Source organism: Heterocephalus glaber, unplaced genomic scaffold (genome assembly GCF_053883595.1).
Source record: "Heterocephalus glaber isolate CG9 unplaced genomic scaffold, H.glaber_assembly_v1.0 deba00001457, whole genome shotgun sequence".
In the NCBI taxonomy this organism is placed as follows: domain Eukaryota; kingdom Metazoa; phylum Chordata; class Mammalia; order Rodentia; family Bathyergidae; genus Heterocephalus; species Heterocephalus glaber.
Window position 1 is genome coordinate 31,847,141 of NW_028258305.1, and position 17,758 is coordinate 31,864,898.

Consider the following 17,758-nt stretch of genomic DNA (forward strand, 5'->3'; position numbering starts at 1 on the left):
AGCATCATACATAGGTAAACTTGTACTCTTCGAAAATCGAGGAATGTCTTTGGAATTCAGGACATGTGAGGTTGCTTATTACAATTCTATGGTTGAAAACATAGGAATTGATAATGCCTTTTTGTTTGCTCTAATCACACATAACTGTGAAGGGAGTTCTAATGTCTTATACTCACCACCATCAGAAATGTATAACTGCTTGGTAACCTGAAAAAGTTTATCCTGATATTAGCAATCCGTGAGCAACAGGTACTGGAGAAAACAAGAAACTGCTGTAAAATAGTCATTTTACCCTGATTTATTACTTTGGGGGTTGGGAGATAATTGCATAGAGTTGGGAGAGAGCTAGAGTTGAGATGATAAATATTCTTTCCCATACATAATTTTTCTTTCAAGGAAGCCTTGTTCTATCTTAAGACTCATTTAGCTCATGTTATCAGTAACAGCCAGTCTCTTTGTTTCCGTTTTATATGCAAAAGTGCCCCCAGTAATAGTTTTTCATTTAATCTTGACCACAGGTGACCTCAATAAAAGAAATTTATTTTTATTTAGACAGCCACTATTAGATCATCCTGAACTTATTCTTATTTATCCTAGGTCTAAGCCTACAAGGACTATTCTGACACATCTACTTGAATTTGTGGCTTGGGTTTAAAACCAACCAACCAGACAACCAGCTACCAAACAACCAACCAATCAGCCAGCCAACTAGCCCAAACAGGGACCTAACCTTTCCCCTTTCTTTTTAATTGGAAATTTTGAAATTTACATGCTTGCTTAGCTGATTTAAACCAAGGATTGGCAGGGAAAACTACTACCCAAGGCCCAAGTCCATCCTCTGGCTGTTTTATAAATAAAGTTTTATTAGAGTACAGCCACATACATTCATCTGCATATCATCTGTGGCTGCTTTGATGTTACAAGGACAGAGTCAAATGATTGCAAAGTCTAAAATAATTCCCGTCTGGCCCTTTATAGCCAACCCCTGGTACAGTAAAATTAAAAATGAGAGGAAAAAAATATGTAAACTCCATTTAAGTGAGTTTGTATAAATAAATAGATCACTATATTGTGTCCAGAATTTATTATAAAATGTTGCCTTGTTTTGTCCTAAGGATTGGTTTATTAGTTCCTTTTCTGAAGACCCCATCAGCAGCAGTCTTGAGTGTTACTCGAAGAAGGTGACACCTCGGCCAGTCCTTCTCCAAGCCACTTACACGGCAAGGTCCATGACCAGTGATGGACTTTTGTGCTGTGTGTGTGTGTCTGAGACCCAGTAGCTCAACCAGTTGCTTCTAGATTGTGGACAAACAAAAGATTTAAGAATGTTTGCAGTCCCCTGGGCACACTATTTATCCACACTGATACAAGGTGACTTTAAAGAAAATAGAGAAATAGACAAGATAAATTTCCCTCCCTTGATAAATTTTGCCATATACACATACTTGAATATAAACGTGAATACATTTTCAACAATAATTTGTTGATAATATAGCATTTCTCTGCATTTTTCTTTATTGCCAAGAGCATTTGCTAAAAATTAGGATCAGGGCATAGGGGTCATTGTAGAATAGAGAGAAACTTGGATGTATGATTATTATTTTGATAAATTAAAACTGGATTATCAATTATTTTAGATGTGGAACAAATTTATTTTATGAAAGATAATATTGCCTTCTCTAGGCAATAATTATCTCCACCAGCTTTGGATATTTTATTTTCCGTTGGTATTTTGCAGTTACGATAATAATGATCATGTGTGGCCCAGTAGTTAATGTAGTAAAAATCAAAAATTCACTCTTGACTTCTTTATGTCTTTTGATTATAACACGAATCCACAGAAAAGCCACAATATTCTAGGACATTGATCTCTTATTATATACTTGGAGTATCCATAAGAATCAGGAAAGAATGTATAAAATCTCCAGGATTGGTAATTTTAGTCTGGCTTTGAGAAGGTTTGGCAATAATTAATTTAATTTCCATATTCATATTAAATTACATAAAAATGTATAAGTTCTTTAAGTATAAAATACTGTTATTTGATACTATTCCACTTAATTCCTGGCTTTGAAAATCTTTGTGTCTTATCTTTCTCTTCTGAGAAACATAAAATAGGAGTTTAATGTCCAAAACAACATCAAGTATTTATCTCCTTGGGATAATTAGTATTTTTGAATTAACTTAGAGATTTTTTTGGTGGAGGGAATGGTAGAATGCTTCTGGGCATGACGGCATGCCTGTAATCCAGCATTTGGGGGCCTGAGGCAGGAGGATTGCTGTGAGTTTGAGACCAGCCTGGGCTACACAGTGGGTTCGGGGCCAACCTGGAATACAGAGGAAGATCCTGTCTCAAAAAATAATAGCAACAACAATAACAACAAAAATAGTGGAATTCACTTTTATAACTGCTTTATTACTCACATCCAAACTATTTGACTTGAAGCATTGAAACAAGATAATACTTAAGTAATAGGTTATCTTTACTATTTGAATATTTTCACTTTGTATTTTCATTTATACTCAACTGTTTTCATTCTATATTTTTTCATGATTTGATTATTTTGAGTTTTAATTTATTTAAAATTCAATATATTAATATTTGAGTCTCATATAAAAACTACTGAATAGAATGTAACTTATAAAGAACAGTAATTATTCTTTTAATTTCCCTTTCTTTTGAAATTCTTGAGGATAAAGAATATTAATGGAGTCAGAGTAGATAACAGATGAAAGTATCCCTTAATTGCTTTTCCTAGCCTTTTTCCCTGACATTAGGCTTTGAAACACATTTGTTTAAAAGCCGCCCTGGCTGTGGAGATCTGTGCTCTTGGGTTAGGTGAGCTCGTGTGTAGAGCACAGCAGAGTTTGTAGCAGCGCATCCGAGTTTCCTGGCCTCCGGGATGTTGCTTTTTGGGAAACTGGTTGAGCTGGTGAATGTGCGCTGCATAATGGCGTGAGACAATCCTTCAGTAGTCCAGAAAAGAGGAAACACACTACAACTCTGTATCTGGTTCTTGTTGCTTTTTGGTTTGCACAGTTTTTTTAGTTCAGAAAGACCTCAAATTACCTGGAATTGTTATCTTTCCTCAGTTTCAGCTCTGGCTGATTTCTAGACTAGGAATGTCTTGTCTCGTCTTGTCTTGTCAGCCTCTCCGGCCCTTCAGGCTTAGGTCTGTATCAGTGGCAGTTTGATTTATATTTGGGGAACTTGATGTACTGGTTTTTGCTGTTAAGCAGAAAGGTGCACTTATTCCTCTTTGGGAGTGATATCCAAAATGTTATTCTAGCCTGTTTTTAGGAAACCATAGCTGAGACTTTTTGAATATTGCTATTTGCTGAGCACTTTGCTTAAGTGCTCTCCGTGGGTTGCCTCATTTTACTGTCACAACACCCCAGAATGAGATACTGTTGTCATTTCGTGACCGAGCTCACAGGAGCGGTGAGTGTTCCTGTGAGACCTGCAGAGCTGCGTGGAGAGGGGTCCTCGGCCTGCCCTCACCTGTCTGAGCTCCCCAGGCTTGTTTGTAAGGCTTGGAGATCTTGGCCCGTTTCTTTGTTTTCCAGATTTTTATTGGTTTTTTTTTTTTTTTTTTTTTGGTCATCTTCTATGTCTTGTTTATACTTTGTTGCTCCTGGTTTTGTCTGAGAAAAATTTCCAGAGAATAACTGGTTTTGAGACTTGTAATACCAGCCCACGCCAGGGAAGGAAGCAATCCTGAGGCGATTGTGAATATTCTCAGGATAAATAATGTTCTTGAAGGCCTTGTGTCAAGTGACCCCTTCCCTTGTCCTTGCCACATTCCTTTGGCAAGTTATCGGCAGTGAGGGCAACAATAAAGTAAATACTGTAATGCTTAATCATCTTCCTGCTTATAGTTGGGCTCGCAGCGCATTCCATTCTGGGAAGGGCATTATATAAAACTGTTAACCTTCTCCTCAAGATGCCCTGGGAGATGAATGGACAGATTACAGAACAGGGCTAGAAGCAGAAGCTACGGCAGCTTTTCACTCTGAGTTTGGTCATTTGGATCCTTTACTTCGTATATTGGGGGGAGGGTAAATTAAATGTCAGGACAGTGGGTTTGTGACACATCTACTATTTCAATTAATAGCTTATTTTAATTAAACTGTAACAAATCTTTAATGTCTCTCATTTCATTCAGCATTCATAACCCTGAGACAGTTTACATGCCTGTGGTACTTTTACCATGAAAAATGCTCAAAAAAGAATGCTCCTACCCCCACCCCTACCCCATTCTCTTTCATTTTTCTTCTCCTTTTACTTATAAAATTTAGGCATAGAGAAAAATCTGCCCTCTGGCCCAGTTGAGCACCATAAGCATCTAATAATACTGCATCTGCTCTCAAGGTAGTAAATGTAGCATTTCTAAATGAGATGACGTTTACTAAAGAGGAAATTTAATTTGCCTCGGAGCTTTTATCTTTTTAAAATTCATTTTGCCTTCCAAAGGAGTATATTATATTTTGGAATTTATGAAGCAATTGTAAAGCAGAATCTATTGTATGCTCTACTGAGTGCTTTTCCTATTTCTTCCTACTCATGCTGCCTTTGTCTTTCTATTCCTTTATCTTTCTCCTTCATTGATCTTCTACTTGCTACTCTTTACTGTCCTAGGGATTTTATTTCTTAGTCACTCCACTGTTTTATAAACCATTCCAATAATATTTTATCTTACCTTATTAATCTCGTGTTAATTTCCTAGACTGGATTCTTCAGCAGGACTTCTCACAGCTCTGTGGTTTGCTTCTTTGACCAGTAACTTCTTTAAATCCTGTAATTTCATGTCGGCGTCTTCTGTTCACACTTAACTTATTTTTTACCTTTTGGCTGGATTGATTTCTCTCTCTCTCTCTTTTTTGCGGTACCGGGGGATCGAACTCAGGACCTTGTGCTTGTGAGGCAGGCGCAGCCCCACTGAGCTAAATCCCCAGCCCTCTTTCTTCCTTTCTTAAGAGGGGTGATGGTGCAAAGACCCCCAAGCTCTATATCTCTTGGGCTCTGGTATTAGGAGTGCACCAGCTTTAGCTCAGCAGACGCTTATACGTGCTTGTTATACCCCAGGGCTTATGGAGTCATTAGCATCAAAAGATGAGTGAGATCCTTTCTGTCTCCTCAGAGTACTCATTTCCTCATGAGAAAATGAAGCCATTGGAGTAGACAGCTTGGAACACATCATCTGCCTCTGCACCTCTGTCTTTGTGGAGCACTTGGATCAGAGTCGAGTGTGTGTGTGTATGAGAGAGAGAGAGAGAGGCCTAGAGACCTTATGGTCCTGCATTGTTATGTATATGTGTGTGACTTTGCCCACTTAAAAAATAATATATTAATACATCAGATACAGTCTAATCAATACAGTAGATTCTTGAGATTTACAAATGAGGCCCTTAATAGTAATGTTGCCTGTTGATCTTCACTGTGAGAACAGTGCTCAGGACCCACAGTAAGTGGCAGGGCTGAGAGACCCTCCCTCCCCATCTCTGATTTCTAGCCCAGCATTTTTTTTCTTCTAGTTGACTTTTAAAAATGTTCTGATTCTAAATATTTTTGACTTAAGTGTGAATCCTGGTTTCATACAAAAATCTGCAAATATTTTACCAGTGAGAGTAGTAGGTACAGGAGAGTTTTGTAGTTTCAGTCATTGACTGTTGATCAGATAGATACTTCCTGTGTACTGTGGACTGGTTTGTGCTTTTTGAACATATAAAGTATTTGATTTGACCTTATTTTTATCCTTAAAGATTGAGAATTTTGTGGATTTTATGAAAAACCAACTTTGTTGAATTATGAAAACCAACTTTCTTTTTTCTTTTGCTCTTGTGTCCTGGAGCTCCTGTAAAAAGTGTAGTAGTATATACCTGTAGTCCTAGCTACTCAGGAGGCTGAGGCAGGAAGATCACTTGAGCCCAGAAGTTTGAGGCCATCTTGGGCAACACTGTGAGACTCTGTCTCAAAAAAAATTTTGGATTTGCTTACTACTATTAGACATTTATTCCAGTATATTCCAGACATATGTGTTAAGGATGTAGAGTAAATGTTATCTGTCCAGAAGCGTGTTGCCCATGGGGGAAGGATTGGGATGACAAGCCGTCTAATGTACTTTAGGGCAGTGATTCCCAGCCAGGCCAGTTTTGCTCTCTGTGGGGACATAGTCTGAAAAGGTGTCATCGTTGTGACTGGGTGGGGCAGGGTGGAGAAAGGTGGGAGTTGGGGATGGGGCGAGTGCGGCTGGCACCCTGGCGAGCTGAGGCCCGAGATGCTGGCCAGCATTCCACAACTCACAGATCTGCCAGGCACCAACAGGGATCAACTCCGGAATGCCAGTAGCGTCAGGGTTGAGAACCGAGGGTCCAGTGTGAATAGTGCTCTATTCCAGACAGCCGCGGCGTTTTCTGTGCCTGGCACTGTTCTGCAGTGGAGGCGTGCGTGCGTCATGTTGCTCCTCATTTGGTTTGGTGCTCTGGGGGAGCTGAGGTGAATCCTGAGGGCAGGCAGACGAAGGAGAGGACGGGCAGAGAGAACAGAGGGTGCTGATGCAGCCACCTGGAGGTGTCGTGCACATCTGGAAACTGCAAATTGTTCATTTTGGCTAAAGCTAGAAGCTGAGGGAGAAAGCAGGAAGATGAGGGAGGAAGTAATGCATGAAGAGGCTGCCACAGATGGCCTGGCATGCCATTGTAAGGCATTGGTATTATTCGGGGACTGTAGGAAACCAAAAAGGGGTTCTAAGGGGCCAGGCAGTTACATGTTCAGATCTCCCTTTTGGAAGGGTAACTTCAGAGGTTCCAAGGAGAACTGGTTGGAAAGACTCAGCTAAAGATAAGGAGTTGATTAAGAGGCTGGTGCAGTCATTCAGGTAAGAATTGGGCCAAAGAAGTGGAACAAGGGATGGAAAATAGAGGCATTTCAGAGATAATAAGGAAATTGAATTGATTACTGGGGCACCAAGGGATGAGAGAGAAGTCAGATAGGGTTGGGTCATTGAAGACTGACTTGGGCAAGTCTGGTTGGTCGGCAGTTGCTGCTCCTATCCTGGCCCAGTGTCTTTGGGGGATGCCTGTCCTTCCCATCAGCTCTGGATGTGACTCTTGTGGTCCAGGAGTGAAGCCATCCAATCCAACACACCCAGCACACAAAGTGGGGGAGAGAAAAAGGTCAGTGCAATAAAAAACCTCTTATTGGCAAAGTGTAGTATGGACCCACTGTGTCACATCCTCCTGGATAAGAATAACAAGGCTTCCGCACAATGGCAGCAGGCTGAACCCTGGCATTGGCCAGTGGGACTGCTTTAGGTTTTCCTCTCTTAGAAGAGCTCCTTCATCGTCATCCTGGGTGACTCAGCTGGGACATGTATGTAATTTATGTCCTGCCTCAGTGTCATCTCTTTGGAGAGCTTTTGACTGCTTTCCCAGCATCTCGTTTTCCATTGCCTTAATTGCTTCATCAGTAGGACACATGTTACCTGCAGTTATCTAGTTCATTTACTGGTTCCACTTTTTGTGCCACCAATACATTGGGATGGCAGGTCAGGAGGGTGGGAGGGGCCTAACCAGCATGTTCACTCTGAATCCATTACCGGGAAGAGTACCTGGTTCCAAACATTTTTAAATGAATGAGGTATATAGTGCAGAGGAAGGAACAGGTTCTTTTAGTTTCTTTTAGTTTCTCATTTCGTGTGGGAGGGGAGGATGAATTCAGGATTGGATGTGATGGGTTTTAGGGATATGGAGGATAATATAGCTACGTCCAGTGGGCCATTACACATACTGTAGGTATATATTAAACACACAGTAAGTGCGGATGTCCAGTTGTCCATTGAACATGCAAATATGAAGCTCAGGAAGGACATCACAGCAAAGTTAGACAAGGCTTACTGAGCCCTTACTATGTGCCAGTCCTTGCTCTTCTTAGGAAAGTGGATCTATGGATTGATGGAAGCAGAAGTTGAAAGTGTCGAGTGATAATGTCCAGAAAGTGTGCATGAGAAAAAAATAGGGACAGAACCCTGGAGACACTTTGCCAATAATAGATGAATAGTGAAAGAGGCACTTTTCAGAAGCAACCAGGCAGGGCAACATCTGGGGGAGAGGGTGGCATTGAGAATCTAGGGAGAAAGTTCAGGGAAGGAGTTTCAGAGAGGTTGGAAAAATGTTGGTGGACTTCAGCATCAAAAGGAGCAGACTTGTAAGAGCTGTTTCACTAGAAACTGGGCAAAGGAAATAGGTTGAGGGTTTGGGAATTTCCAGTTGCCACTGGAAAAAACCCAGTTGAGAGGGAGAATTTGAGACTGTAGTGAAGGAAGAATGTGGTTTTTTTGTCATTGTGGTTGTTTTCCCAAGAACCTTCTGAGCCTCCTGTTATATAATTGTCCCAGTGGAGCAAGAAGCAGTAGAGTTGCTGGCTGCCGCATGGCTTCCCTGGTTCCCCTCTTGGCAGACAAAAGGGCAGGACCCCGTGGAGCCTCGTTGGCTGCAGTCACCACCAACAGTGAGAGTAGAGTAAAGGAGACCTTTACTTTAGCTTCTTCAGTACCAGTGATTGTTGGTGGTGTACTTCTCCAAACTGCCCTGGCTTCCCGATGGTTGTATTTTCCCCCTTTCTACTAAGCCTAGAGTTCTGATTGCATGAAAGTCATCTCTCAAAAGTAGCCAGGTTTCTAGTAGTAGAAATGGGTTAGCACTGTCCACACCTGCTTATTTAATTAGGAAAACCTTAATCACGTGGTGTTTTTTTTTTTGTTTGTTTTTGTGTGTGTGTGTGTATATATATATATATATATATATATACACACACACACTTTTGGTACCGGGGATTGAACTCAGGTCCTTGCGCTTACACAGCAGGCAGCGAAACCACTGAGCTAAGTTCGCGGCCCCTGTTTGTTTGTTTTTTGGAGGCAGGGTCTCACTTTGTAGTTCAGGCTGGCCTCATTTAGTAGCCCAGGCTGGCCTCACACTCATGGTGATCCTCCTGCCTCAGCCTCTCAAGTGCTGGGAGTACAGGCATGTACCACCATGGCTGGCTTTCACATATGTATCTTATGAATTAAAACTTTGCATCAACTTTCTCTTCTTTTTTTTGTGACAAGAATTAGGTTTCTGACTAGCAAAGTAAGGATACCGTTTTTGGAATGTGTTATCCAAATATAAAGTGTACCTTTCATTTCCTAATCTGTGAATTCTAAAACTTCTTAACTTGCTTGAGATTTTCTGAATTTATGTGTAGCTTTAACATGCCTGTAGATAATGAAGCCCGATAATATAAATTGAAAATAAGTATTTTTCTTTTTGTTGCTTTTCAAAGGAAACATATTTGACAGACTTAAAAAAAAAAACGAACCAACTTGTTTATTGAAAAATCATTTCCTGTAATTTTTATTGCAGACTCTGCAGCCTAAAATGTCACTCCTTGGATAATTTGTTTAAAAAAAGAGTAAACAAAGTATATGATAGCATGTGAAAAATGTCAGAACATGGTTATCTGTAGTTTTTCCTTGTGCAAGTAGCCTCGTTCATCAAAGGTAATAGTGATGCTCTCAGCGAAGACGAGTCAGTCAGAATACCTTGACCAGACAGGCGATTCTTGCTAGAACAGCACTGGTGTGAGGATCTGGGTCTGGGGGAGACTGGGGGGGGAGATGATGGAGAGGGAGGAGGGGCACAGAGATGCACGCTCCCCCATGGTGTGCTCCTCGGACTTCTGGTGTGCCTGATACAGAGGTGTATGGTAAGCTCCATCCGGGTATTTCTTCGATATTTTGTTGTCAGGGCATCGTTACACTTTTAACATTTATTGAGGTCCCCAGAGACTTATATGTATTATATTGATCAATATTTACTGTTTTTGAAATAAAAACTAGTAAATTTAAAATATGAATTCACTAAAAATACTAATAATGAATTTATGAGTTCTTATTTAAATAGCATCCTTTTATGAAAATGACTATATTTTTAAAAAACTGGTGAGAAAAATGTCATTGCTGTGCGTTTTTTGTCACTCTCTAGTGTCTGGGTTAATTGAAGGCAACTAGATTTTCACATCTTCTATATTCAGTCTGTATTTTGAAATATTTCACTATAGGTCATGAGAGATTGAGAATGAAAAAGACAAATTAAATCTTGATAGCATTAAGAAAATAATTTTGAGTTCATGGATTGCTGAGAGCAGATTTCAGGAACCTCCTGGGATATACCTGGACCGTACTTAGAGAACCTCTGGACTGAACTGTACATTTCTTGGTTTCTTTTCTCCTTCTCTTTAGGGCCTGCTAAAATGTTCCTTATGGTGCCTCCTTGAATGTATGTACTGGTTCAACTTTCCCCTATACAGTTCCCTGGGAAGGAAGCATCCTGTGAATCAGGCTGCAACTTCTTGTCATGCTGCCTTCCCCTCAGTTAGTCATGGTATAAGAATCCCTCTGCTGCCTCGGACTCAGCTGCCATGGAGGCGCCACTGGGCCCTTTGTACTGTGCCCCATGACACTGTAGACTGGTTACAAATCAAGATAAGTAGTTTAGGAAAAAAAACACTCTTTTTTTCAGTACAATGAATTCTAGGAAGTCTTGGAGGTTGCTGGGAGAAAGAAGCTAGAAGTGTTTCCTGGAAACGGAGTGGAAAGGCTGCAGATGTTTTGAGGGGCCCATCTGGTAAATAGGATCCACACTGCCACATGCTGTCTTGCACTTCACATTTTCTGCACGAAGGCAGTGGAAGGTGCCTGGAGAGTGAGTGGAAAGCAATGATCAGGTCTCCAAGGTACCAGAATTTTCCTTTGCCAAATGTTAGATTGATGTCCTCCAGACCGATCAAGGATATACACAAAATTAGGCTGAAAATATGCATACTGTTAGTATATTTTCAGACTTTTGATGAAACACAGGTAAACGGTATCGAAAGGTATCTTCAAAATTACATGGTGAATTTTGTATAAAACAATGAGGTCTACAAATGATGGCATCTACATTGGAACAAATTTATTTATCAGCTACATCAGGAAACATCTTCATAAATGTAGTAGCATACAAGTACTGACTTTTGCATTTGATTTGCAAAGGAATGGAAACAAAAGCATTTTAGAAACAGCATGATTGTATCTGCTTTATCTGAATGAGTAGTGGCATTTTTCTAACTGCTTGTCTCTTGGGCACATAAGTCATCACGGTACATTCTTACTAACAGTCTTTGAACTTCTTTCTCTGTCCTTTTCTGCCGGGCCGTATTTGCTGCCTTTAGCGCTTCAGCATGGAAGGGATCTCAAATGTCATTCAGAATGGCCTCCGCCACACCTTTCGAAATTCAGGTGGAGAGAAACAGGTGCTCAGTTATCCTTATTTTCCTCATTGTCTGCTTTTTGCATTTTCTTTGTAAGTAAAGATCCTGAAAGCTGACAGTTTTACTAATTTACTAAGACCATTGCTTAAAAGAGAGAAATGAAAGTTTATTATCTGTATAGCCTTAATGATGAACAATTTCCCTTTGGGAAAAAAGCATTTTCCAAATTGGACAGTAGACTAAATACATTCTTAAGACATATTTCAGAGCTCCATTTCTTGCTCTTACCTTTAAACAAGTAGATATTAACATATTGACAAAATAAATTGCATGTGTTGAAAAATCTATTTGTGAAAATAACTAGAATATGCTACTCTAATTCTAAAAATCTAGGAAACAGGATCTCATTTTAGGGGGAAGAAAGCTAGATGTTGGTATCTTTGACACTACAGAGTTTGAGATAAGAAATATGTAAAGAGTATATTATAACCCCCATTAAGTGAATTTTTTTTTTTTTTTTGGATGTACTGGGGATTGAACGTAGGGCCTTCACACTGAGCCACATTCCCAGCCATTTTTAAATTTTTGGAGACAAGTTCTCACTAAGTCACTAAATTTCCCAGGCTAGGTTTGAACTTTGGATCCTCCTCCCTCAGACTCTCAGAGTGCGGGGATTAAGGCATGTGCCACCATGCCCAGCTTAATTCATGTGTTTTTTTTTTAAATTCATGTGTTTTTAAAGCACATTATAGAGTCAGCCAAGTCAGTTGTCTACCAAACGAGCATGAGGCATCATTTATACAGTCATACATGTTTGACTGTATAGTCAAATGGTTAGCAATGTGCTTTTATTTACATTTTTGTGCAGAGATTAAAGGACATGGGAAACACAGCTACACTAATGAATGTGCTTAAAATTACCTTTCACCATTTGAAATTTTAACTCCCCCCCAAAAAAGTCTATTTTGGGGGGGGTGGCGGTACTGGGGATCAAACTCAGGACCTTGCACTTTCGAGGCAGGCGCTGGAACCACTGAGCTAAATCCCTGGCCCAAACAAGAGTCTTTTAAGTTAGTTCCTAAGTGAAGATTAAGAAGGGGTAAGACGGTAGACAGTTGAATCAGATTCCCTGGAGCTTCTGCTGGAGGTTGTGTGTGTCACTCAAGAAGGGAGCAGTCGAAATGAAAGAGGGCAGGTTAACACTGATCTTTGGAGTTTACAGGGGACCCATGGCGGGATGGGTGCAGTTTTGTTTTTAATCTGGTGCTACTCTCCTCTCACCCCACAAGAAGGAAAAATGACTTCTAAACTGACCCAGTGCAGGGGAGTGGGCAGGCAGCGCCGAGAGCACAGCCACTGGGCCAGGTGCCAGGTGCTGATTCCTGGCGCTTCTCCAAGGTGCCTGTCGCCTGTCGTGAGCAGAGCTCCTGCTGGGTGTGTTTCCGGATCCCAGGGGTGGTCCTACAGAGAAAATAGCTGGTTTTACACTTGGGCCCTGCCGTGGAGAAGTCCATTCCAGAAAGACAGTGGAACACTTAAGTTCCTTAAAGACTGGACAGTTTACTTTTCCGGACCTAAGGGTCCAGTTATTGTTAAGCAATCCCCTTTATGTTGTTTTTCAGTTATGACTGCGTAAGATTGCTCAGTGTGGATTAGGAATAGAACTGAGGGCTAGTGCAAGGGACTGACGAACAGACTGGGCTGAGGAGATTCCAAGGAGACCACTAGCTTTCTCCAGCATCATGTGCACATGGCACTCAGCTGTGTTTTGTAGCGGGGCAGTGAACAGGAGAATCTGGACAATACCTTTTGGATCATGCTTTCTTGTGATGTAGTTGTAGGACAGCTGTTGCTTGTGAACCTTTACAGATCATTAACTAGGTGGTTTGTCTCTATTTGAATCACTAACTTTTACTGTTCGTCCCTCCTGTAGGCCATTTTCTTCCACTCATTTCCTTTAATTTCTAAAAACACTTATAAATATTACACAATAATTTAAAATAACAACACTCATACACTTCTGAGACTATTTAATAAGTGTCTTTGTTAGCTTTGGAAGAACCTGTGATAAATTTTTTAAAGTTGTCATGTTATCCATATTGACTATTTTGTTCATCCAGAATAAGAGTGGTTTTGAAAGAGAATTATTTGGCTGTTGGAAATTATTTGTGTGTGTTTTAGTTTAATTACAATTTAAAAAAAATGTGTTGAAAAACACGCAAGGAGAATGTTAGATAAGACTTTAAAAATGGATGGATTGAGCAAATCATCCTCAGACCTAGTCCTATGAACTTTCCAATAACGGAAATGCAAATAAAATGGTTTCTTATGTTGACACGAAGTTAGTGTGAAGCAGATAGAGGTGGGCAAAACGGTGTGCTCCAGCTGAGTGAGATCCATGCCTGGGTTTTCATTACCAAAGTAGCCCATGTTTCATGTTGTAAAGTAGACCTTCTAGTCACTGTATAGATTTTATACAGTTAATTCAGATTTAAATGATGCTTTTTTTGTTTTTAACTTGGCAGTATTTGACAACAGTCATTCCTTATGAGAAAAAAAATGGACCACCATCTGTTGAAGATCTTCAAATATTAACAAAAAGTGAGCAAAGACAAAATTTATCTGTTACCTGATTTGCTTTTGCAGATTCTTAAATCCTTAGTTTTAGCTACCTGATCTTGTTTTGTTTAGTCAATATTGGATAGTAAATGATGGATGCCATTATTTCTTCCTTTGGGAACGAAACAGAAAATGACCGTAACATTAAATGCAATACTAACTCTAGTGTCCGATTTGTAATTTTTCTATTTTCCTTATTTTTTGAGATATTTATGAGGTAAAGTTTTGGGAAAAAAATGTAACTTGACTCCCTAGCAAAATGCTTTGTGGATCTCATGCAGCTGTGACTGTCAGTAACTGATTAGGAGAGATTTAGGGTAAGCTCTCCCTTTCCTTATGAATGCAGAGCCCGAGGTGGTAGTTACAGGTAGAATATAAATTGACAGTGACATTTTAAGCATATGCGTTCATTCAGCAAATACTTAGGGGGAGGCCTGCTCTCTGTCATTGTCTCAGTGCTTCGGATACTTTAGTGAATAAAGTGAAGACACTTCACTTTTCAGGGGCCTGCATTTTAAGATAATTCATGAGATTTAAATATACATGACGGGGCTGGGGATTTAGCTCAGTGGTTTTGCCACCTACTGCGCAAGCGCTAGGACCCGAGTTCGATCCCTGGTACCAAAAAAACCCCAACCAAACCAATAAATATACATGATGTTGGGTATATCTTAGGAGAGTGGTAAGTGAGCCTGAAATTCTGGTTCTAGCCCTGCTGTTTTCGGGGATATCCTTAGAAGTCACTTACCCTCTCTTGGTCACATTGAAAGACTAGTGTAAAAAATAATTGCTCAGTTTACTTCACAGTAAATGAATTGTGGATAATGTGCAGTAATTGACAGCCCTTAAAATGAAGGGATTGAATTTGCTAATCAGCTAAGTTCTTTCTAATTGTAAATATTTATGATAACTGTTAGATAGGAGGGACCCAAATGAAAGAGCATCATGTGGATGGATATTAACGATGATATTAATTTGAAAGTTTAGACATGGAGGAATGGGCAGGGGAAGATAAGAAGGGAGGACAGTGTTGCACTCAGCACTTGCTTGCCCACTTGCATTAAGCCTTTATTCTTTCCTCTGGTGAACAATACTTGGAAAACATTTTATATTTACATACTGATCAATCAAGGGACACCAGCCAGTCCAAGTTAAAAAATCAAGGCAGCCCCTTTATTTTCAGGAAGAGCTTGCAAGTTTCTGAGTGTCCAAGATCACACGGGGAATGGTTAATTACAGGGCTAGGTCTCTTTAATTCCTCAGCAGTTCTGCTTTTAATAATGCTGGCTTTTGGTAAGTGATTTTATATAGATGTTAAAAAATTGTAAAACATGATTGAAAAGGAAAGTACTGAACATGATAGTCCTCCAAGGAAGGGAACAAAGGATTGCTCAGAGGCTAGAAATTATGAAGAGGCCTCAGCTTCTCAGGTCAAGGACAAGCCGAAGTCATTGCATTTCCATCATCAGAATGTCCAGGGCTGATTCTTAGACAAACTGACACAGTTTTGGAAGTTTTGGAATCTCGGGATGAGGGAATTTCCAAGTTAAGACTGTTCCAAGGAAGGTATTGTTGTGAAGACAATAGAGAGCAGGATGACCTTCACTTTGAAAGTGAAAAAAATGGTTATCTCTTGAAAAGTTTAGAAAGGCTTTTAGCCTCTTCTGCCACCACCTATAGATGAAGACCAAAGAAATGCCCTGTGGAGACAACAGGACTCACAGACATGCAGCCTTCCTTGGAAAAGCTCTTAGAAGGGGAGCATACGTGCAGTGAGAAGAGTAATGAGAATTACATTCGGGGTGTTCTTTATGATTGATACTAGACACTCTTCTATGGCCTTCACATGTGTGTAACTTCATCTTCATAAGCTTTTGAGATAGATCGAATTATTATTCTCATTTTACAGATGAGGAACTTGACATACAGACCAGTTAGGTCACAGAAGTCAGGAACTGTTAGAGCCAGGCTCTAAGTCCAGGAAAGCTGCCTTGATAGTTACACCATGCTGCTTGTCATATGTCTCGGGAAATAGTGAGGTGTTTTCACCAAGATATTCTGGAGGAAGTCGGAAGTGGCAAGCACTGTACAATACTTGTTTGTGAATGCTCGCTTTGGCAGCACATATGCTAAATACTTGTTAGTGAGTTTATCTCTACCTGGATAGTCTGGATTAAAAACCCCAAACCAAAACATTACAGTGAATGGCTGCTTTTTCCTGTTTTGGTCTTTACTGAGAAGACAAAATTGTCAGGCTATGGTGCAGCTCAGCAGAATACTTGCCTAGCATGTATGAGGCCCCAGCTTCAATCTGTAGCACCAGCCCAGCACAACACAGCACAAAACAAAAACAAGTCAAGTTTCCCTTTCGGATGAGGTGAGTCTCCCAGGCTCCTCCCCAGTGGAGAAGGCGAAGATAGCCTGGTAGATGTCGATGCTGCTTTAAGAAGGTCTGATACTCATTTTCTCTTCACGTTTCTAAGAAGCTGACAGATGTGCTCCTTGCAGAGTGTAGGAGACTCTCCAGTTTTTCCAGTTCACAAGATGGACAGTGCTGAGGTCCTCCTGATCCACGTCAAAGTGGATCGCAGTAATTCAATGCCTAGTATTTCTTACAACAAAGTGGAGGTGTCACATAAATAGCCCAATTCCTTTTTTCTGCCTCCAGGGTTTGGACATTTTAAATCAGGGAAGTAACTCTCAGGAGTTCCTCAGTTTCTAAAATTCTTGAGCCTTCATTTTTGTATTCCCTTACCCAGAAAATAACCTTTAATTTGTATGATTCATTTACTTAATATTAAGGCTCCAGTATTTGAAATTATTACTTTTGGTCTGAGTTTTAAATTATCTTTCTCTTTTTTTCCTTTATTTTGAAGTTCTTCTTGCCATAAAGGATGATAGTGAGAAAGTTCCAAGTTTGTTAACTGACTATATACTGAAAGGTGAGTTTTAAAGTGGTGTGTGTACAGTGGTTGGGAGTTTTGATTAAATGGGTCCTCTTGCTAAAATTCAAAGTAATTTCCAAACACACAGTTTTATTAATCTTATTGCATGGAGGGAAGATGAATGGTGACTGGCATATGCTATGAACATTATTGTTATATAAAATTTAACTTCTGTCTGAGATCCTGGACCGAAAATACTTCCCACAGCTGAATTATGAACATTGAGGGAGGCAGTAAAATTCAACTAATAGAACATTGCCATGGTTATGTGGGTATCAGTGTAGACATGTTGACCCTGGGCAGCTTGAGAAGCGGAGACTCTGTCATCTTGGGGACAGCAGGAAAGGACACATGATCAGTGGGGACAGAAGGAGGAAAGTCAAACCAGCTACCAGTTTCAAGGGGTACAGAAAAGAGACTGGTGTGGAGGGCAGAGAGGGGAGGGAGAGTATAAAAAGAATGACTTCTGGACACTCTGGACAGTGGAAAATGGGTCATAAATCTTAGGAGCAAGACCGAGATCATACACGATAAGAACACTGATAAAGCAAAAGGCGATCAAGAAGTTACAGGGATCACTGCTGAGCAAAGAGCAAAAATTTGGATGATAAAGAGGGGACTGAAGCACTTAAGTCAATTATAGTCCAAACTAATACTTTCCAGTGTGATTATTTTTTTTAAAAGCAGCAGTTACGTGGTGCAACAGATTTTGAAGGCATCTCAAAATGCATCTGTAGTGTTTGGTCAGATTTGGAGCATAATCCTTTTCTTTGGATTCTAAGGCAGGTTAGGATTTTTGTTTAAGACTTTGAAAATCTCTGATGGGCCTTTTCTTCACCCACAGCTCCATAAAAAGGGGAGGGGTTCAAAGTGAATCATGCACGAGTATTAGTTATGAGAC

At 40.2% G+C, this 17,758-nt stretch overlaps 1 protein-coding gene across 4 annotated transcripts in view; it reads left to right on the plus strand.

Moving 5' to 3' along the window:
- The window catches only part of Fez2 (fasciculation and elongation protein zeta 2), a 43,026-nt gene that overhangs the window by 22,829 nt on the left and 2,439 nt on the right, over positions 1-17,758 (plus strand). For 2 of the 4 annotated variants that reach the window (XM_021253716.2, XM_013070170.3), the window contains exons 6-8: positions 11,255-11,335; positions 13,819-13,894; positions 16,789-16,854. In XM_021253716.2, coding sequence (XP_021109375.2) covers positions 11,255-11,335; positions 13,819-13,894; positions 16,789-16,854 — 223 coding nt within the window. The remainder of the gene's footprint in view (positions 1-11,254; positions 11,336-13,818; positions 13,895-16,788; positions 16,855-17,758) is intronic. The other 2 variants (XM_021253717.2, XM_013070171.3) reach the window with 1 other exon arrangement.